The sequence below is a fragment of the Syzygium oleosum genome, unplaced genomic scaffold (genome assembly GCF_021117445.2).
Source record: "Syzygium oleosum isolate NSW1041296 unplaced genomic scaffold, Sole_v2.1 Sole_v2.20, whole genome shotgun sequence".
Classification (NCBI taxonomy): Eukaryota; Viridiplantae; Streptophyta; class Magnoliopsida; order Myrtales; family Myrtaceae; genus Syzygium; species Syzygium oleosum.
This window is the reverse complement of record NW_026607504.1, coordinates 3,086,513-3,109,033: the sequence shown is the minus strand read 5'-3', so window position 1 is coordinate 3,109,033 and position 22,521 is coordinate 3,086,513. Positions and strand designations below refer to the sequence as shown.

At 40.0% G+C, this 22,521-nt stretch overlaps 2 protein-coding genes across 2 annotated transcripts; both read right to left on the bottom strand.

The window, feature by feature from the left end:
• Positions 1-1,274: 1,274 nt before the first annotated feature.
• LOC115691020 (transcription factor MYB1-like) lies at positions 1,275-3,497 on the bottom strand. The gene is made up of 3 exons (XM_030617555.2): positions 3,082-3,497; positions 2,684-2,813; positions 1,275-2,120 (listed from the first exon to the last, which is right to left on the bottom strand). Exons 1-3 carry the CDS (start codon positions 3,212-3,214, stop codon positions 1,472-1,474), a joined length of 912 nt encoding a protein of 303 aa, XP_030473415.1. The 5' UTR covers positions 3,215-3,497; the 3' UTR covers positions 1,275-1,471.
• A 1,663-nt stretch (positions 3,498-5,160) lies between these two features.
• Positions 5,161-19,847, bottom strand: LOC115691030 (uncharacterized). Its single transcript, XM_030617573.2, has 17 exons — positions 19,222-19,847; positions 17,525-17,927; positions 17,341-17,415; positions 17,169-17,231; positions 16,583-16,792; positions 15,798-16,376; positions 14,944-15,696; positions 12,551-12,835; positions 12,173-12,325; positions 11,569-11,951; positions 10,526-11,003; positions 9,878-10,213; positions 7,769-8,549; positions 7,605-7,663; positions 6,676-7,161; positions 6,286-6,324; positions 5,161-5,612 (listed from the first exon to the last, which is right to left on the bottom strand). The coding sequence occupies exons 1-17, from the start codon at positions 19,599-19,601 to the stop codon at positions 5,427-5,429; spliced, it is 5,649 nt and encodes a 1,882-aa protein (XP_030473433.1). The 5' UTR covers positions 19,602-19,847; the 3' UTR covers positions 5,161-5,426.
• Between the last annotated feature and the right edge of the window lie 2,674 nt (positions 19,848-22,521).

Genomic DNA, 22,521 nt, shown 5'->3' with positions numbered 1-22,521 from the left:
TTCTCCATGAGATTTTATCTTGGTTTCGCCGGAGTTCTTGCAAGTGCTATTCTAAAAATATATCGGATGCTACTCGGGTTGGTACCTGAATGATTTGAGCTTGGTTATAATTTTCACCCTATCGCTTGCTTCCAAAGAAATCTTTTGTTGCTCTCCCTGCAAGTTTATGACAGAATTGCTACTTTTTATCTTGCGTGAAACGGTGGCGGGATCAGATGACCATGCAAAGTGACCACATCATACAACTACGAATTGATTTATCAGGCCAAAAACAATCTGTGTTCTTTTTTAGATTATGTACGAAGATCTCTCTGCCTGAAAGACACTAGACTCTGGAGAGGTCGCCTTTGAAACATGATAATGGATTTTTCTTTCTTTTCCTTATGGATTTACTGACAAACCCTAGCTAGCTTCGTGCAGTATTCTTCACGTACTTCTTATTAACATCACATTAAGTATTTCTTCTCTCTACCCGTCTTCTTCCAGATTCTTCCAGATTACTGCTCCAGTTTTTTTTTTTTCTTACCAAAAAAAAAAAACTTTTGACTTCCTTAGGAGCCACATAAATGACAACGATATAAATCATGATGAGGCGTTTTTCCCATCGTGACATCATTCGTTTGCATGAGATATGGAGAGATTGTTCTGTTGGTCACACCTTGACCACAATCTCCCATTATCATCCAAAGCATCCACGACTGCACTTCTACTCATTCATTATAGTATTATAATGGAAACTTTAATCCTCCAAATCTCTCTATCTCTCTCTGTGTTGTCACTGAGAATATAGGCCTGCTGACAGATATTGAATGTTTCCATGTAACGCTTCGGCAGATTTGTTTGTGTATAAATCCATCACTTTTCAACTCAAACAATACGGAATAGTGGCAGTAATTCACCAGTTAGGATAACTATATCTCTAGTTTCCAAGCATTTTTCACATATGTAGATACCATTCGCTGAACTTTGTCTGATTGAATCAATTGGGTACTTTGAATTTTCAGAACTGTTTGGTTTGATCATTTCTATATAGTGGTATTAGATGTTGCGCTTTTTTTTCTTTTTTATGATGTGGTGTGAACTCAACCGTTAAAAAATTAATGTCATAACGCGGATCGTTAGCTTTATTAAAAATAGATGCTCCCGTAAAACGTTCTTTTATTTCCACATCAGCTGCTGTTGTTAATCTAAACAATATAGAGACCATGTCGAACAATGTTAAAAAATAAGACTTACTCGATTCGAACTAAAAGGAAGTTCATGACAACATGAATTTAGCTTAAAATTCGAGGACAATCGTGGTGCCATTAACCTAGCGTAAAACTAAACTAGGATACAATAATCTCCATTTTATTAGAAGAGAGAAACAACAAACATTGATCAAATGCTTACAATGTAAAATTTAGGTGACCCGAACAATTTGTCGGTCAATCTATTTTGCTACTACTTCTCTTTATTAATTTTTGTCAGATCAGAATTCCTTCCATTCATCTTCCAAATCAAGAAACAAAGCCAGCTTCTTTAGCTCCACATGTAGCGACGGTTGCTGATCACACACCACCTCAGTTTCAACCCTGACTACTTGATCATCAGAACCGGTATCAGAAGGAGATGAAGCCATGAGATCATTCTTGTCAAGCCCACCAAATATGTCATAATTATAATCTTCATGCACTGTTCTATTACCAGGAAATGACTCTGAATTCGAGTCCGGAACACCCATTATGAAATCTTTATCGTTGTCGGCGTTCATCAAAAAGCTCAGGTGATTCTCATCGCCATCATCTCCGACCAGAAGTGAAGAGAACAAGCCTTGACTGTCGATGCTGCAGCTGTTATTCATCCAGCCTATGCTTTTGTCCACCAAACAGTGCTTTTCTTCTTGGGGTAGAATAGGAATTCCGCACATGCCGGCCACTGATGGCTGGTCTGCACTAACTTGATCAAAATGATTCATCGACCCATGATTTCGGCAGTGCAAAGTTTCCTCTTCGTGGTTCGATGTTCTCGTACAAGGCTGGGGCGAGAAAGATCCGCACTTCTTGGCGAGGGTGGTTTTCCAGTAATTCTTTATTTCATTGTCCGTTCGTCCTGGAAGCCTCCCCGCGATCAAGGCCCACCTGCGTGTGCATGAAAAATTACTTAAGAACAAAATAATCACGACTTAATCCTCTGACTATATCTGTAATGCATGAAGAGTTTAGAAGACAGTTAGTTGAGACATCTTGACAGTGACTGGGGCAATAATGAATAAGGGGGAAAAGTTTTCCCCCGGCCACAAAGCGGTTAATTCAAGTGGACCCCATGAATGGAGCATGCACGAAATCGTGAAAGCAACTCCTAGACACGTATCTTACAGCTCTTTGAGCGAGAAGGACAATCGATAGGGACATTTAGAGCCACTGAGCGCTGCTAAACAGCGGAGCACTATACTATGCGAACTTCATAGAGTAAGCCAATGCAGCATTGCACAGAGCAGTTCAATCCGGATCTCTATGCTTGGATGAACAGCTCAGTTTGTTCGCAAGAACCTCCGGATGAGAGCCCATTGCACTGCATCTCAAACCATATTCTCCACATAAAGAACATCAGTTTGTCTCTCGATGTTATGATTCATTGTGTCCACCAAATCAAATAATTACAGCGGAGTGAGTCTACTTTAGAATATGCGAGGTTTACAGACCGGTTGCCGAGAAGGCGGTGGAGCCGGATGATGAGATCTTCTTCATCCTCGGTGATGTCACCTCGTTTGATGCCGGGTCTCAAGTAGTTCAACCATCTAAGCCTACAACTCTTGGCACATCTCTTCAGACCTTCCAAGCAATATCCCAAAATTCAAAATCTTTAAAAGATTACGAAATAAATAAACTTTCTCAAATAAACTTATCTATTGAAGGAAGAAAGAAACCCGCAAAAACAAAAAGGACAAACATTGATACAAATTGGAATTCCTACCAACTAAGCACTCTCAAAACAAACGCTTCATTCCATCAATTTGAAGAAGAGAAAGTATTTTTTTTTTTGGTCGAAAAAGAAGAGAAAGTATAAAAAGGGAAAAATTAAATAAAAAGGATATAGTACCAGCATTCTGAGCAACACTTCTCCACTTGCCTTCACCATGAATCTTGACATAGCTGATGAGGGTTTCATCTTCTTCAGCAGACCAAGCTCCTTTTTTCATCCCTTGCTTTTCACAACATGGTCTCCTCACCATTTTTCCTCTCTCTCTCTCTCTCTCTCTCTCTCTCTCTCTCTCTCTCTCTCTCCTCAAAACTTTGTCCCTCAAAAGTTTACAAGACTAGTGTAGAAACTTAAGCTCCTTTTTTCATCCCATGCTTTTCACAACATGCATGGTCTCCTCCACTCACCATTTTTCCTCTCTCTACCAAAACTTTGTCCCTCAAAAGTTTACAAGACTAAGTGTAGAAACTTTTTGGTGGATACGTCGCTTCTTAATAGTGGGCATTTTAGAAGCTGGGCTTGATTGTATTCAGATGCATTAAATGGCCATGGACAGGCCAGGCATATGGCAAATAACATGTGGAGAGAGAGAGAGAGAGAGATGTTGTTTAATTTCGTGGGGTCTCATACGGAGAGGACGGTGAGTAGCAGGACCATACAACCAAAGTTTATGTTTGACTTAAACCGTTCAGTGACTACAAATGGTGCGCATACTTAGAATGCGTCCAAGTGAAATATGAACCCTCACCCACGAAAAGAAAATTTGAAAAGAGAGAACACTCGGATTGACTCGTACTAGTCTTTTTTCAATGTATTTTTCTTCAGCTCGTAACAGAGAATAAGTATGGATGGAATAACTTGTCATTATATCTTGTAGCTACAGCCCCAGTTCATCGCAATCCACCGATATTGACTACTCATCACGGTTGATGAATGTGAAGATGAGCGCGTTTCACGCGAAGATCAAATAACGTTTTTACCTTCGTTTTCTTTCAACTTTGTACGACCAACACGCAACAAGTACGGGTTCGTTCAAAAAAACTCGTTGTTACATGACAATTAGAGTCGGAGGGAATCACATACAGTGACGTAGAAAAGCAAGATTTGTGCAAATTCATCTTCCTCCAAATTTCGAGTGCGAAGCCGAGTTAAGCTGAATCCAAGGGCTTGCAAAGACCCCTCTTGATTTTTTCTCATTAGACGTGTATTTGTCCCGTGAAAAATTCTCTGAGAACGATCTTGACTGGACGGGGACATTCTATCAGAAAGCTTGACAGGAAGGAGACAGAAGAGGCATTCGGATGTTTGCTGCAAGTTTTGGTTCTTGATGGAGGCTAGGGGCTTGGTCCAAACGCCAAAACGAGAGGGGAATCAAAGAAAGAACTGCATCCAACGATAACTGCCAGAAAGGGGATGGACCGGTGGTCCAGAGGTCGACGTAAGATTTATGCATGTGGCCAATTTACTGGATTGGACCACTCATTTTTGCAACCAATATTCTGGTATAGAACATGCCTTATCCATGCAAACATGTTCATACTTTCTGTCCTCCAATCGGGAGTCCTCTTCACTAGCTATCCATTTTAGGTCAGATTCTCTGTACATGTTGCCAGAATGAAGCCTTTCCAGGAGCGCGTTTGGCCTCGCGTTAACACGCAGCTAAAACTGCATTTTATAAGCCCACGAGCTTGGTCCCAAAGGCAAGATGCCCTCTTGTACATTTATATCCACATGCTCCATAAAATCTTTGGGTAGCTAAATATCCCATGTGAGAAGCATGTGCAAAAAGTAGAGCAGAATAATAAGCTTCCCTAATCCTACCATCGCTTCCTATCTCGGCTATCACATCATCAACAACCGATGCGACCCATCTGTTAAATCGCCAAGCTTGAAGCAGCTGTCTTAACTTGTTAAGCCATAACCAGAGAAACCTGCATACCACCATGCAACATAGGGATATAAATGGGGGACCGTCGCCGCAATTTGTTCATTATGAACAAAGCTCAATCGTCCAAAACCTACAACTCTGAAGTTCAAACAGGAAATAAACATGCTCCGGCTGAGAGACCACTTCGCTTATGGACTGATCTAAGTGTTGTGGCAGAGGCATGGTCAAACTCGAAACTGTATAACTGATGATCAACTAAGAACATGCAACGAACAAAGGGTAAGGATGGATATGTACTTGCTATGCTAACATCGACATAAATCTTAACAAATACATAACACTCTTGAAAGCCATCATCCAGATAGACAGCTCAGCAAAGTTAAGGTCTCTCTGCGAGAGATGGAGCACATTAGTAACATAGCTACAACGCTATACACATGAGAGATATACAAAAGTTTAAAAAGTGAGAAGGATATAAGAAGGTAAACACTCGCAAGGTTGTGCGAAGTCCACCGATGAATCTCGTTCCTATTCTCTTTAGCAGAGGAAGCTACAGATACAACGGAGTATGACATCATTATAATAGTGACGCGCTCATTGGATTAGCAAAGAAATGCTCACGGCAGATGAACTTTGATTTTCTGAAATGGCTACCAAGAAGAGACGTCATTACACAATGAGGCTCAGAGCCCAGAGTTTGATGCATCTTCCTGACATTGAGGTGTTTATCCAGAACCATCAGCTCTAACAATTTTCTACAGCTCTGCAGAAAGGTTTCAAAGAATTACTTTTGAACAAACAATAATAATAATTGCTACAAAGACAATGTCAGTTGCAAATCTTAACATGGCAATAGGTGCACCAGATGTTTCTTAAATCGGACAGGTGCCTTTCGAAGGACAAAAGCTACAGAGAAAATCTCTCCAGTTAAGAAATGAAACATGCATTTGATCACCCACCTTCAACTGGTATCACATCAACAATTTTGACACTAGTTAACCCAAGTACAGTCCACAAAAGAGTCTGCTAAGGGGATGCACTTACAGTCTATCCAGATGACAACATTAGCATAGAATAATAGCTGAACCTTCATTTACAAGTAAAGGTCAACCATAGTCTCACAGACCATTAACCACATAAAATTGCATCCATGCATGCAATAACCCACAAATGCTGAAGCATTAATTCTTAATTACATGGTTCGCAAATTTATCATATGAGCATCTCATTCCATCAAAAACTGACAGACTAGTTGAAATGGTAATCTCTTTTTTACCAACTCCTACTTAAACTTTAGAAATTTTTCTCAAAATTTGGAGGGGGCCAATTATCATTCAAACTCCATACAATATATTCTTTTTGTATACAGGTTAATCAGACAGAAAAGGTACCTCCACATTTATTGTGGGCTAATTTGAATATTTATCAGTGCATACCTGAGGGTTTAGAACATCCAATCGGCCAATTATCTCATCCTGCAGATTGGAGAAGACAAAACTTAGAACCAAGAATCTCAACAACAAACTTCAAAAAAAGATCCCCTTACAAGCTGCCAACTAAACTTCAAGTCAAAGACAAACATCTCAAAAGAACTACAAGGGTAAAAAAATGATGTAGCAAACTAGTTAAGTCAATGAATTCGCTCTCGACAGCAAATAGACTTATATGGCAACGGCTAACATTTATAGCATCACTAAAAATGTGCTGCTGTTACAATAGATGGAAGGAGTCGACGCAATAAAAATGGCAGACTGAAGTAAAAAGAAGCACAATAACTAAGGCAAGGATTTGGTAAAAGAGAAAAAGAACTTCAAGAAAGCTTGTACCTCCAATATCCCAGGATTTAACATAACAATACCAAGGACACGGCGTAAGAGAGCCCTGTATACAAGCCTGTTGACAGTTCCGTCTCCATTAATCCAAGGCAAAATGGGCATACATAACCTGCTAGATGAAAAGTTGGAACATTCAATCTCAAGAGTGCCTCTTGGCAGATTGACTTCTCCCTCCATAGGCCCTTCAAGTGAATTACTATTTTGAACTTCAGCTGCAGATACGTCAATTTCTTCGGGAAGATTAAGAATGGTAACTTTATGCATTTGATCAACATTCGTGATTGTTTCTCTCTTGGAATTATCACCACCCAGATCATCTTTCTTGGGATGACAAATCAGGTGATCTTCGCCGATCCTCATCAATGACTCCATTGACGATAGTTCTTTTAGGTCTCGACCAGAACCAGCAATTGACGTCAAGAAATATTTGGAACGATACAGAGAGTCAACAACACGAACAGAGTCAAAAGAATTGACCTGTTCAAAAGCATTAGAGTATCAGAAGTGCATAGTTTGCGATACACTTCAAAAATTGTGACAGGGTGAACACCAGCTTCAATTTCTTAGGCTGCAGCATTTATTTCTAATTTAAGATTAGTCTCCTAGAGTAATATCCGTAAACTAAAAGCATTTATTGCGTAAAAAAATTTGCAACTAACTCTTTACAAGCCAATAAGATCCGACGTGATTGTTCACTTATGAAACGAATATCCATGTGCAGCCAAAATGTAACTCAGCAGATCAGTTCTCTGGTCCACTTTGCTACCATTGTCAGGCAAATATTATCAGACAAGACATTAGAAGGAGATGCCAAGGAAGAGATACACAAAGGAAAGACCACCAATTCCGGCCACATTGTTGCTGAAACTCTTGAAAGGGAATGCAGAGTCCCAGATTTGCTTTGAAACAGTAAAACGAACCTTTAATGCCAAACCAAACAACTGCAGCACTTCAATAAGAAGTTCCGGCGTATTTAGCCCTGAGGAACAGAAAATGAAGTAAAACAATAGGAGATTACAGACATATTTCACCAAATAGTGTTTTAAGGATAATTATCTAGACGAGAACAAGAAAACCAACATACCAGGCATATCTACAACATCTGAAATTTCTCGCATGCTCAGTCCTTGATCACCAGCTCTTTGAATTGCACTATACATAACTCTGAAGACATTAGGATTAATGACACTTCCCTGTTTGAGAGCAGTATGGGAAAAATAAACTTCATTTGCATATCTTGTCATAGAATCCCAGATTGTTCCATTACCAAGCCCTGAAATGTTGGTAGTGTTGGCAGAAGTGACTATTTCCTCCACACAAGCAGAACTAGATGGATTGCTCTCTGTCTGAAGCAACATAGAGCATCTAGTGTCATTATTTTGGATACTCAGATGCCCAGCACGAAGTTCTGCATCCTTGAACAGCTCCAGAGAGCTAGCCTTTAAAATTGTAGCACGTTGTACAGACACCATAATACCAGGAAATCCTTTTTCCCTGCGGGAAACAACCTCACTTTCTGATGTAGACTTCAGTTTCTTATATTTACTTCCACCATAAGATTCATTATCATCAGCTCTACGTTTCAAATTTCTCGACTCTTCAGCTTCTCCAACACCTTCCTCTGGCAAAGAGGGAGAGAGAGAAAATTCACCAGAAGATACTAAAGCAAACAAGTAGATGGTATCCCCACATTGCAAATCATCTGTAGGAACAATCTTTTCATTATCAAGATCATTTTCCCTTTCATGAAGCCACTTTGAAAATTTAGCAACTCTCTTTCCAGTGTTGGCAGGAAACATAGACTTCGAAATGTCGTGCAAAAAATTCTGAGAAAGTGTGAATGGTTGACTTCCACTACCCCCAATCTGCCAAAAGAAGGAAAAGGTAAGGGTCTATTCTCCGCGCATTAAAAGAAGTCGTGTTTTGCATTCCCTCCAGAGTTTTGAAAATGTGAAAACAAATAATTGATATTTTCTTATAGACAAACAAATCTTGAGTTTTAAAACTTATGAAAAACAATTCTAATAGACTTTATATCTCAACATTTTTATGCTTTACAAGGTTTTGGGTGTTCATGTCAAATAGACATCCAACTGAAAAGCTACAAGGGAAAGGAAAAAGGTGATAGAAAAGTCGTTCTAGATGTACCCTAAGACAACAGATCATAGTTATCTAGACAAAAATACAAACATTATGGCAACATCCAACATAGAAGCTCCTTTCCAAAGATGAAGAGAATCTCTATTCTATAATCAGCCTTGATGCACCCATAACATACTTGACCTCAGTTCCTTCAGAGAGCACTTTGGGTATCATTATAAGTTCTTTAAGATGGGAAGCAGTAGAAGGAAGAAAGAGGGAAGAGACTATTTAATGACCCGTGAGAGCGTTACAAAAGTATCCAGTTACACCACAGGCTTAGAAGAGGATGTAACTTCACATGAATGTGCAGCATAAAACTTTTGTTCCAGCTTATTGCAGCCAGAACTTTGAAGCATCAAATGGCAGCTACTACTAGAAACATCTTGTAATCACCAAAAAAAGCTTTAAAAAATGCCTATGACCTCCTCAAGCACATTCTGTGCTAGAAGTCAGAGCAGAATTTAGGTTGATTGATACCTAACAAGTCGAAAGAATTAAGCATGGGCACCATGGTGATCCAGCTGCAGTTTCTGAATTCATTTGATGTGTTAACTGATATTAAATAGTCTGGAATAGCAAACATTAACAAAATTCTGAAAGATTCTGTCAGATCAGTCCCTAGTTCTGGGAATGAAGCTAGCCCATAATGGCAGATATATGTGAAATTACTCGACCAATGGTGCTAAGAATGAGTTCCTAGATTCTTATGCCAAAATTGAGGCACATGACCGATCGATGCCTTCAACCTAGTTACATGACTGGAAAGCACATCCATTGTAGATTCAGAAAAAGTGACATTCAGACAAGGCAGAACAATGCTATGCAAAAGGTAACCAATTATGAATAATCTCTGGAAACCAAGTCATTGTGTGAAGGGTCCGTAGACGGCACCAATTTAGCAAATATTCAGTGAGAGCAACTAAGTAATCTCATGTTATTAGTAACATTTTAGCAACTAGAACCGTGTATCAAGAAAATCAACGCATGAAAAGTAAACTTAATGGAATGATGTCGGCAATAATGAGGAATTATTTAAATAAGAATGATCTACCAGGATTTTTTTCTCTCTGAGATAACTAAAGGCTGAAAAAAGATCATGTTGGGAATATCGCCGTAGAGATTCTGCCAAGAGACCTGGCACTTCGGGAGCTGTTGAGGAGTTCAAAAAGACAAGCTTGAACAGCTCTATGGCATTCGAAACGGCCAATGATTCACAGATATGTCCACCTACGTGCCCTCCATCATTCCAAAGCCTGATAAATTTCCGTTGAAAACGACGGCAGCTGGACTTAGATCTACGGAGAGTACCCTTATTCTGGCCACCAGTTTTCTCCTGGATATCCTTGTGGGTATTAGCAGAAGAAACATATCCCAAAACTTGGGAATCCTGCGAGTAAAACAAATTATCCCGAAGTATAGCAAACAAAGCACCTGACAGCACAAAAACTCACATGACACCAAAAAGTGCAGTAATGAGTAGGATTAAATCCTTCAAAAGAAGCAAACTAAACTGAAGCGAGTACAGGAATCTATGAACGATGGAGCAAGTTTAAAACACAGGCAGGTTTTACCCAAAGTTTGCGAGGATACGCAACCAGAAAAGTGCTTCAATATGCAATTGGGTTGGGAGTTTTACTCTACTCATTTTTCTTTCTCTAACAGAGGAAATACAACACATAAGCAAGAAGCTACCACTTACATGCTGGGAACCAATATTTAGATTAGACCATTCCCTAGTGCTAGATCCAACACTTTTAGAGAGCTCCATCTTATTCATCCTCTTGCACCGGAGAACCTCCTCAAGCACTGTCTTGATGGGTTCAGCACTAAAGTCATCCCATCTCTCTTCCTCAAAAGCATTATGCCCAGTTATTTGAGATATGGTAGAGAAATCAGCACTGCGACCATGCTCGTCTGTACTTCGCACAAGTTGTCCATCATCACCACAATTAAATGGCTTTTCTTGATTCTTCTGCAGGTGCTTGATATATCGTTCACCAAGCAAGTTACAAAGCCTCATTAAAGCTTTCCTAAAAGCATCACTTTTTTTAAGAGATGCCATTCTTTTGCCACAGGCACTTGGTGGTGCAGGAAGGTCAGGAAGAGAAGCCCAATCCGTCCTGTGAAATTTTGCCCCAACAAATGCTCGGTTTCTTGCATATAGGATGACCAATTGCCTGAAGAGATACGCTAGTGAATTCAAAAGGTGAAAAAACACATTCAAGAACATTGTAAGAATTTAACAAAGAAACCGAGTATCAAAGATGAAGAGACCATTACAATGCTACTAATTCGATAGAAGGCTGCCCAATCCCTAATGCCACCCACAAAAACTTATGGAAAAGGCAAAGTTCAAGATCGTCCATCTATAAGCTTGATGAAACTGTACTGGCTATATTTGCCAAACCACTTCCTCAAGTACTCAAAATAAATAATTCAGCACTCAGACTGGAGTTATCCTCTGGATGTATGCAACAAATGGAGAAACTACGTCTCTATAAACCAAGTTTCAATAGGACCTGCTTGAAGCGTTATTTTTATTTATTACTGTCTGAAAATAAAATAGTCATTGGGGCAGTAAAATCTTGTTAGCGGATCCGATAAGCTGCCACAAAATAATTGATGGCTGGTAGGGAAATTAGTCAAGAAATTCTACAAGAACCAATGCTCTCCACACAGTCAACGACAGATTGCGGTGGTCACCTATCAATGATCTTTAGCCTTTCTCCTGCACCCACTTACCTATCTGATTCATCCGACCACAAGAACCTTCTTCGCCGTGCTGCTCTAGTCCCTGTAGGCTCATGCTGGCTAGTTCTGGAAAAGCACCCTTCATCTCCTTCATTTGGTCCAGGCTCTTCAAAGCAATCAACGAGTTCACCATCTTGACATTGAGATTCGGGCTTGTCTAATGAAGGTAAGAATTTAACCTGCTCTTCAGTAAACTGCTCAGCATTATCAGATAGTAGATCATTGTTACCATGGCCAAGTTCGGTCACCGCACCAATTCCATTATGCTCTGACAGCACCTCTTCTGAAGATCTCTTTCGTTTCCGGGAAGCATTTCGAACGCCATGAAATCTATTCAGACGCTTTTGGCGCCTATCATAATACACTCGAAGCACCTGATAAGAGGTACAAACTAGTGATGCAGATTATATGTAAGAAACTTTTCTGTTGAGGTTCAATTGAATGGAAGGATGCTTATGTGTTAAGGGTGTCGGGACAAATTGGAAAGAAAATTATGAACCAGCGGATATACATATAAGCAAATAAGATAAGTGGAGCAAGCTAGAAAGTTGATGATTAATACAGGCAATCAGCTTCAAACTGACGGGACAATCACCTGTTCTAAGGTAATATTGAGATCCTTTGCGATCTTCTCACATTCATGGTATGGAAGTTTCTCGTTGGTATCAGTCACAATGCGCTTGAGAAGTTCAGCACGTTGCTCAGCCGTCATAACCCGAACCGAAGCCCATGAACGGAAAAAGAAGACCTGCAAAATTTAAGTATCCCATCACCAGATCACTCCCCGATGCTACAGTATTGACCATTTGAGAGATGCTTAATGTCCTAGAGTCCAGTAGCTTACAAACACAAGCTGCTATGCAAAAGCTAGTCTCTAGTAAGGACCATCGAAAAGGGCAAAAACCAAAAATAACATCGTATTCCATTTCTTTTGTAAGAGCTTAAGTCTGAGAGAAAGAGAGAGAGAGAGTACTTCATGAACAGCAGATCCAGGAAATGCATGAATAGCTGCCCTTGGATCTGTAGTAGCATAACAATATTCCAGAGTTTGCCAGTATTCATCAACAGCACCTCTGTTTGATAAAAAGAAATCGTGTCTTATTCGAGGGCGGAGATCAAGAGATACAAGACTCATTGACTCTGCGACACTTGACAGTGGCTCCTCAATGTAAGGTTTAAGCTCCATTGCATGTGTTAAAACTGCATGTGGAACCTTGACTCCATCCTCCCTAGGCCCATAATTCACCAGTCTGATCAACTACACGATAAAATTATCAGTTAAAACCTTATTACAGTCAGAAAATTTTTTAATGCATATTAACTTCAAATGGAAGGAAACTTTAAAGTGAAAGTTAGCATTTTAGTTCAGAAGGATCACGCAGGTCCACATTGATTATTCGAAGCAACCATGTGATCTAGCTATAGAAGGCTGAGGAGTTAATCAGTGAACGATCCTAGAAAGTTATACACATTTAATTTGTATCATAGACAAGAACTTTCTCAGGACTTAGTTTATGAAGAAGCAGCTTTGCTTATGTTCTATGGCATTCAAAGATCTGCAGTTGAAGAATGGCCCAGAAGAAAGATCTACAATTGAGGCACTTATTTATGCTAATGCCATTAATATAATGAACCCAAAAACTCCACTGGAGAAGGTCAGTAGTTGAAGAAAATCCTGCAAAATCCTAAGCATACACATAAATTGCAATGAAAAACGTCCGAGACAAAACTGTCATTAACTACACTAAAGACGAACCAGAGTCACTGAAACATGAACATATGAAATGGGAAGTACAAAGTTCGAGCAAAAAAATCATGTACATTACGAAAAAAAGGGTTCTCAATCAACAGTGTATGATTTTAATGGCAGCTAATACCAAAAAAGCTCTGACCAAAAATAATACCAAAAAAGCTCTGACCAAAAAATAATACCAAAAAAGCAGCACCAATGGACATAATTGATAAAGGCTTAGTGCAAAAACTATGCTAAGAAAAGACAAAAAAGTTTTGATGCTAAACTAGTCGTGACACCATATACGAAAAAGAACAATATTTTCAAGAAACAATACAAACTGTATAAAAATAGATCTGAGGTCAATGAACTTGGAATTAAATGTTATTTTTGGTAGGCAACCCAAATCAAACCTCAACAAAATGGTTTCGATCTTCCATTATCTTTGCTAAGTACAAGAAAAATAGATCGAAGTGCATCTGGTGTTCTATGTGACCAACAAATGCCAATTCGTGCACAAAATACGTAGTAGAATGAAAATGTCTTGTTGGACGCGCAAGCACTAGAGAAAGGACAACTGAAAATGAATTTATACAAGAAAAGGTGGTATGGCCCCAATTGAGGATAAATGAAAAACGTCATTTGAGGTGGTCTGGACACATGCAATGAAGACCTCCGAGTACTCCAAGGCCAATATATAATTAGAAGATGGACACTCAAACGAAAAGGGAAGTAAAAGACCAAAAAGGACATGGAGGAGGCAATTAAAAAAGACAGCAGTCAAGTAAAATGGTTCATGAAATCCCGTAAGAGGAGAAAAAGCTTAGTTTGCTGTGGTTATGGTCATACTCTCCACTAAGAACTGATGAGGACCAACGATGAAACAACGTAGACTACCATCTATGCAGATGCTCCTCTATTATTCAAGCATGCAAATCATATCACATATCACCAATTGTGATCTTGATTAACAGCTAGAAGTCGGGAACCAGTTTTGACAACCCATATATTTATCACCAAATTCCCACTTGTTCCACGCAACTCACCAATCTTATGTCTCCTTCATCCAAGCTGCTAGCTTCCAGAATGACTAATAGCATACGTCAACATGCACACATAGAATATCTTAGTATATGTGTGGCTACAAAGGGGTTTACGGGATTTCATGAACCATTTTACTTGACTGCTATCTTTTTTTAATTGCCACCAAAGAAAGTAGAAACACAAGGTCAGCTCTGGGGCATTTATGCAAACTTTTGGAGGCATATATACTCGAGACTTTAATCACAATATTTTAAGTAATTACAAAGGGGTTTCGTATCATCGCTATTTTCAACGTCAAAGTAGAAGCAATGAAGCTACTCCACAAGATAAAACACAGACAATAGGCAATAGCCATAGAGGATGGCCTTCGGTCTACGTAAGAACATGAATGGTGAAAATTAAGGGCTATATTTCCTCCATCCCTGATAGGAGAAAATTTCCTCTGCCATGCTTTTAACTGGTGGATTACCCAATATGGACATCACCCCCTTGCAAACATAACTAAAAATAAATTGTGGGCGATATTCATCATTCTGTCCCACCAATCAAAAAACTAGTTGCAGGAAAACATGGTCCAAAAGTTAATATACCTTCAACCTCCGTAAAATATCGATGATCACGGATAGTCTCCCTGTTGCCTGAGTATCCATTAAGACCTTGTATTCCTCATGAGGAAGATCTGTGAGACAAAAGCCTCTTTTACACTTGTTAATCATGTCATCAAACTTCTGAGTGGAACCTGCAACCTGTAAGAATAACTCCAGTGGAATGGCTTTAATAGCCTCTTCTAGAGAAAACAGTCTACAGCTGCTATGAGGACTGTTTGCATCACTTGTTGATGTAGGCACAAATTCATGATAACAACCAGGAGCAGTGTGCAAATAATCCCAAAGAAAGCAATGCAACAGCTTCGCGCGGACCATCTTTGCCAACACAAATCCATTAGCACGCATTGCTTCTGATTTGGTAGCAGTCACATCAGAATATAAACGACTCTGAATCCTTTCAACACTGTCAAGCACAGGAACAGATTGTTTGTTCTTCTGATTAGATGAGCCATGGCCGCGAGTCAGCATCTCAAAGGACCTCATTCTGTCATGGATTTCACTGATCAGTTCAGGAGACAAATTTTGGATAGATGGATGAAGAACCACCTGAATGCTGCGGGTACGCCTACAATTTGTGACAGTTGGGACCTCCAAATAAGCACATTTGCACTGCCCTTGCTTCTGTAGCTTGTTTACTATGCGATCTATAGTCTTCCTGTCCATTGTTGTGCATTTTTCCTTCTCGAAACTCACAAGCCACCTATAAAGTTCACCTCTCAAGATAAATTTCTCCCTCTGCAAAAGACAACAGAAAATAACTCCAATTATATATTTGTCACAGGAGAAAATATAAATAGGTTTGTACATAAGCCACCAGAAAAGATGGAGAACAAGACCTGCACTTTTTCCAATATCCTCTGCTCCCTCCTAGCTCCATCGGCGGTCAAGGATAAACATGGATACCTCTGATGTGACTCTGATTTACAAGATCTCGAAGGAGGAGGGCTTGCCTCAGAAGGGACGATGCTTTTTTCATTTGGCAAAACCACTAAGTCAACTTCTGAATTTGGACCAGAAACTTCAGGCTGATGGAGTAATCCTTTGGCCTCAACCACTGAGGCGAGCACATTGTCAGCCTCTATATCTCCTTTATTTCCACAAGGAAGCTCTGATAAAGTTTCCGTGCTATTCAGCTGAACAAAGGCGTTTTCAGAAGATGAGGTAAAATTCTCTGGCGGATATGGAGCTACTTGGTCGACCAGGTCTAGCTTTGAATTTCCACTGCCACTATCAACATTTTTTGCCTTGAATGCAAATGCATCAGCTGCAATCTTATTGAAATTTTTTGGGGTCCAGGCTCGATAAACAAAACCTTTCTTACTATTTTGAGCCTCAAGATGTATCCCAAATCTAGAGAACATGTTAAGAAGCCGACTGTGGTTCTGTTTACTACCAATACCAAGCCTCTTGCATGCCTGTTGAAAACAAGATGTGAGATGTACGGAAACAGTTTGTGTACAAGAGTATCTAAATCCCCTTTTCTTTCCTCTATTCCTTTTTCTCTGTACATCGTACTATTCTCCAGCTGAATTTAAGTTCCCGAGGAATCATAACCACTACAGATTATTAATGTGGAAACATAATAAGAAGCTTCTCAAAAGAAAGAGGAAAGTACGGAGACCTCCTTCATCACTAGACCCTTAGGTCCTTCAGCATCAATCATGTCAAAAATTTGATGCTCAATAGGAAGCTCGGCAGTTTGCTCAGCAATAAGAGATCTCCTCCCAAAGTTCAGAAACTCTTCACTCTGATCACTCTTTCCACTTCCAAGGGGTTGAGGCTCAATACTTTCTGGAGGGAAATTCTTCAGTAATCGTAAGCATTTTTGAACCTGCAAAAGACAGTTTGAAATTTTTCATCAAGCTATATTACATGGATACTCGCACTAACAAAAGAAATGAGAGGGAGCTTTGCGCTGTTGACCTTTATGCCAACCTCAAACTAAAAGCTGGAAGAGGTACAGGCATGAAAAGCAACAGAAACCCAACTTAGATCATTCGATTGATAGCTTGTAAAGACATATGCAGATATCTTTACTAGTAGAATGGTAAAACAAAAACATGCGGAACAACTTATTTCCAGCAACAAACCAAGCTAACAGCTTGCCTTCAAGCAAAGATTGAAAAATGAAGTCACATTTCTATATATTGTATTATAGCAAACATAGTCAATGAACGCGCAGTCCAACTTAGATGCTTCATTATCACCTTCCCATTCACTTTTGCCTCAAATTCCTCCACTAAATGAGCATCCCTCAGTCGCCGACAAATCTGGGAACAAAGAACTTGAGGAATATTAGAGGAATTTTATCACCACCATCATCACCAGTAACTCCATTCAAGTAGCAATGATAAAGTGTGACAGTGGTTGCAAATTTACATTTCTCCAAGCCCTATGGGCCGATGGTGCTCCATGATAACCAAGATGCTGCTTGACATCTGAGACGACAAGAACCTTGAATAAAAAAAACGGTTCGATACGATCGAAATTAGTGCAAAAGTATGTAATATGAAAAGAAATTGGGTAAGTAAATTTCTGCCACAGAACTTCAGATATGACATACCTTGCCTTCTGTGGCTTCAAGTTTGTCACATATAGCTTTCATTGCTGGTAGATAATCCTTCACAACCACATTTTCTTTAGCATAATCTCCAGGTAAACATTCTTCACTCACGAAAGTTTCGCTAGAATCCTCAAAACCCTCGTAAGTCTGCTCTTCGTCCTTGGTAATTTCAAACTTTTGTTGCAGTCCTAATTGCTTTGCGTATCTATACAAGTATAACACATTAGTCGTCACACTCGAACTGTTTATAGACTCTCCCTCAGCACCAGGTTCATTAGTTCGTACGAGAGCTGAATGCTTCATAATTAAGCCTCGAGACTCGAGACTTTTTAGTATATAGAACATGTACTTCCCGCCCATGCCGAATTCCTTACAAAGTTGACTCTGAGTCACTCCCTTCATCCTGAGCACAGCCATTGCAACGAGCAAACATCATCAACTGTTAATGACAAATGGGTTGAGTGCACCAAAAATCCTAATGCTTACACCCAAGTGCAACCAAGTCTTAAAAGTTTCCAATAGTGTATTCCCGTCCTAAAACTAGTGAAAATTGTGCAATCAAATCTCTTCAATAGCTCATCTGTTTTTCCAAACTGGATGGCTTATTTTAATCATTTCTCTTTCCTGCATGGCGTTCAGAGATGATTGACTAAGGCAAACTCAAGATCGACTGAGAGAAAGTATCTTCTTCACCGAGAGTAATATCCATGAAAACGATGTCATTTTCGAACTGATTGTTCAAAACGACCCTCTTCCACAAAGTTCAATTCAGCCCATAATTGGACTATTAAATCTAAGCCAACTTCTTTTGCAGATAGTCTCACTCCTCGTATCCAAGATCCGCTTTAGCATTTTGATCACATAAGGCTTTCTCATGTGTACAGAGAAGGAAATTCTTGCACAGATTGGGTAGCGAATTTTGCTTTGAACTCTGATATGTGACATGACTATTTAGATTTTCCACCTGCAGATTTGATTCCTATGCTACTTGGTAATTAGGTAGAAGTTTGTGCACTGCGTAATATTATTTTGAGTCGATATACAGCCTTTTGGCCTTCTCTTTTTACCCAAAAGAGGGATGGTGAGTATAAGAAACATGAGGCAAATAGTTGGCATAGCTTCTATGGAAGTCAATTCAGAGCTAATTTGCCTATGTTTGCCTCGAAATAACCCAAACTATCAGTGATGACGAAAAAATACGTCAATGAAAAGGGTCTACGATAAGCCCAAACGGCAATCGGGTGCTTTCAGCATGGATAGGCAAGCAAATGTACTTGGCCAAGTGAGCGACACAAGTGAGCGACACGGTGGTGCTTTGAACAAAATATATCGGAAACGGCATCATCTTGGTGGTTATCTAGAAGCCATAGTTCTAATAGCAATGTGGGAGAGATAGACGATTAAACTAAGCCATGTAGGATTTTTTTTCTACACACAACATAAGTGGAGCTAATGGAGAGACTTTCACACGATTCTTTTCAAGTTATCGGACTTCATTTAACTGTTATAAGAATTGAATGCACCCCGAGCTTAAGCTGCAGGAACTTCTAACACCCTTGTCATTGATTGAAACAAAAGATGCGCCATTTCCATGACTGCCACAACTTCGTGATGTGCACACACATTTCCGTACCATATGAACTAGCCAATGTGCTTATAAAGCCGCGCAAGGAGAGATATCTCTTAGTGAGACTTACCTCCCGAGAGCCAACCGCTCGAGGGCCCGGCGCTGATTGCCTTTGATGTTCGCCGTGGCGAACTGAGCGTCGTAGAGCCCGACGAAGACGTCTCGCAGGCTCTCGCTGGCGACGACCTTCACATCCGCCTTCTCCGCGTCCTCGAACCGCTGGATCGTCGCCTCACAGTCGGCCGGGCCGAGCGCGCGGCCCCGAGCGCGGAACTCGAGGCTAGGGTTTCTCAGCAGGCCGGTCCAGACGGCGCTCTTGACGCCCGGCGAGGGGTCGAGGCCGCCGGAGGAGAGGGTCGGGGCGAGCTTGGACCAGAGGCTGGGGAGGGAGAGGCCGGCGCCGCCGGCCGAGCAGATCTCCTCGAGCGCGGAGGAGGTGATGGAGTCCATGAGGCGGAGATGGAGGGCATGCGCAGAGAGCGAGACGGAGAGAGAGAGAGAGACAGAGAGTTTGTGTGTGTGTGTGTTTGTGCGGCGTTTGGCGGCGATGAGAGAGAAAGTGTTTGCCTGGGAAGATTCACGGGGGCGTGGCGGGGGCGGCGGAAGAGGAGGTGGAGGTCCGGGATTCGAAAACGGGTCGGGTTGACCGCCCGCCTGAATAGCCCGGGCTTCGCTCGATCATCATATGATCGATCATACGAGGTTGCCTTATGGATTATGTCCAAAAAAAAAAAAAGAGGTTGCCTTATGGGATTTTTCTAGGTGGGACCGAGCTCAAGATATTTGTTTTTTATCGGTCCTACTCTATCTCTCACTCACAATACACACTCAGACTTGCGCCTCACCTCTTGCAGGGCGTGAGCGTCAAAACCCACATCTTAAACTACGCGGTCTCACTCCTACCCCCTGCGAAGGTGGGGATTCGAACTCCCCACCTCCCCCTTTCTCAAGTGAGAAGGGTGGCCATTGGGGTAAACCCCAGGCTGCGTTTGGTTGTCCGGATTTCTAAACAGGATAGGACTGGATAGGATAAGATAAGAAATCCTGGGATTTCTTCATATCCTATCCACTGTTTGGTGGATTACGAATTTAAAGTCGGATAGGATAATTTTTTTTTTTTTGCTATTCACAGGTCCGGAGGAGTCGGTGAAGGAAAAAAGCAGAGAAATTTTTTTGGTGAAAGCGCACAAGGTGTGGGGATGACAGCGAGTGGAGCATAGAGTTTCTGGAAAAATAGGCATTAGAAATCCTATCCAGGTCTATCCCATCCCCCCTCGGATTTTTTTATCCGGGCTATATCCGGTCTATATCCGACCTTATCTTATCCTGGACCACCACCAAACACAAGATAGGATAAAACATATCATATCCTGGCTTTTATCCGGTCGACCAAACGCAGCCCCAGTAGTTGAGCTCAAGATACTTGAGTACAAGTGTATGATCGCTCAAGATGAATTGAAGTTCGGGTTGGGTTTTGCATTAGCCTGATTTCCCGTTTAGGTTCATCATCTTGAAATTAGCGTGCTAAGCTCTATAAGCTCTCGATTCACGAGTTTCATCAAATCACTATAAATCGATTTAATGAAAATTACACCTACGGAGTGATGCTACTGTGCTTGTGAAAACAATCCATTTTTGCCATTTTTTTAGCTACAAAACCGAGAATAAAAATGAATCGAAGCCTACTTAAATTCCGGATGGACATGCATGAGCGTATTAATGGGTCCAAGTGAATTGAAAATGCTCATAAGAACATTAGATATGCATGAATGAGTCAAGTGACTTATAACATAATTCGGCGCGATTAATGAGGTTAATTCGGCGCGATTAATGAGGTAAACCATTGAGGAACTAGCATGCTAAATCCTATGAGCTCTTGGCTCCTCTCGTGTGTTCGAGCCGGCTTTCACCAATAAACACACCAACACTCGTCTCCACTCTCATATTCACTTTTCCCATAAGAAGAAATTAAATCTCAACCGAAGTAATCAAAAGAGAAGCAACAATACACTAATCAATGCAGAAACACAGAAGTAACAAAATTTTGATTAACGATAAAAGGTCCTCACCAAATTAGTAATTTCTTCAAATTTCGTCCTGCGATTTTAGAAAATCAACGTGCTTTACTTTTATGGAATGGGTTCGTCGAAAGCTGCTCTCGAGATGCTCTTTAAACAATCCGATACAGTACAATTACAATGACTATATTATGCATGATTAACGTTTAGAAAAGAGATAATCACACAAACAGTCCCGGAACTTTGGCCTAATATAATATAGTCCCTTAACTTTTAATTTGTTTAATGTAATCCATGAACTTTAGTTTAATATTCAATATCATCCTTGAACTTTTATTTATTCAATGTGGTCCATGGACTTTTGAAACATGTTCAATATAGTCCTTGAATTATATGAAAATGTTTAATGTTGTCCATGAATTTGAATTAATGGAAGAATTACATTGGCCATTTTCAAATAGTTCAGGGACTAAATTGAACATATACCAAAAGTTCAAGGACGACATTGAACAAATTAAAAGTTTAGTAATCACATTGCACATTGAGTCAAAGGTTAGGGATAACATTGAATAGATTAAAAGTTCAAGGATCACATTACACATTTGGCCAAAGTTCTTTGTATCATTTTCCCTTTAGAAAATGAAGTATCATTTTGCTCAGGTAAATTCGATAAGTGTCTAAAAAAGAGAGGGCCTAATTTTCTAAAAAACCCTCCAACTTTGGGTCCAGTCCCAAATCTGCCTCAAACTTTTTTTTGTCTAAAAAAAACCATAAACTTAAAGTCCAGTCCCAAATTTGTCCCGAAATTTGTTGTGTAAAAAAAAATCACAAAAATTTTATTTTCAAAAATTTTCAGTTCCAACTTGACGTGGCACTTCCACGTCGATAATAAATCCACATCAACAAAATAATGGGTTTTTTTTTTAGACAACAAAAAGTTCGGAGCAAATTTGGACTGAACGTTAAAAATTAGGTTTTTTTTAAATTAAATTATTTTTTGGGTGGATTTATTATTGTCCCTAACTTTCATATCCTAAAATGGTTTTATTTTTGAGAATTTCAATAATTTTCATTTGGTTTGATTTATTGTTGAAGTGGAAATGCGATGTTGGTCTGTACCTATTGCTCAATTACTTTGCTGATATGGATTTGTTATAACGTGGAAGTGCCACGTTAAGTTGGAACTGATATTTTTGAGACTGAAAATAAAGTTTGGGATTTTTTCTGGAATAAAAAAAAGTTCGGGGTAGATTTGAAACTTGATCTAAAGTTTGTAATTTTTTTTTGGGGAATTCACCTAAAAAGAGAGTAAAGTACTCAAAAAAAAAAGGGAAAAAACCACCAAAAACCTA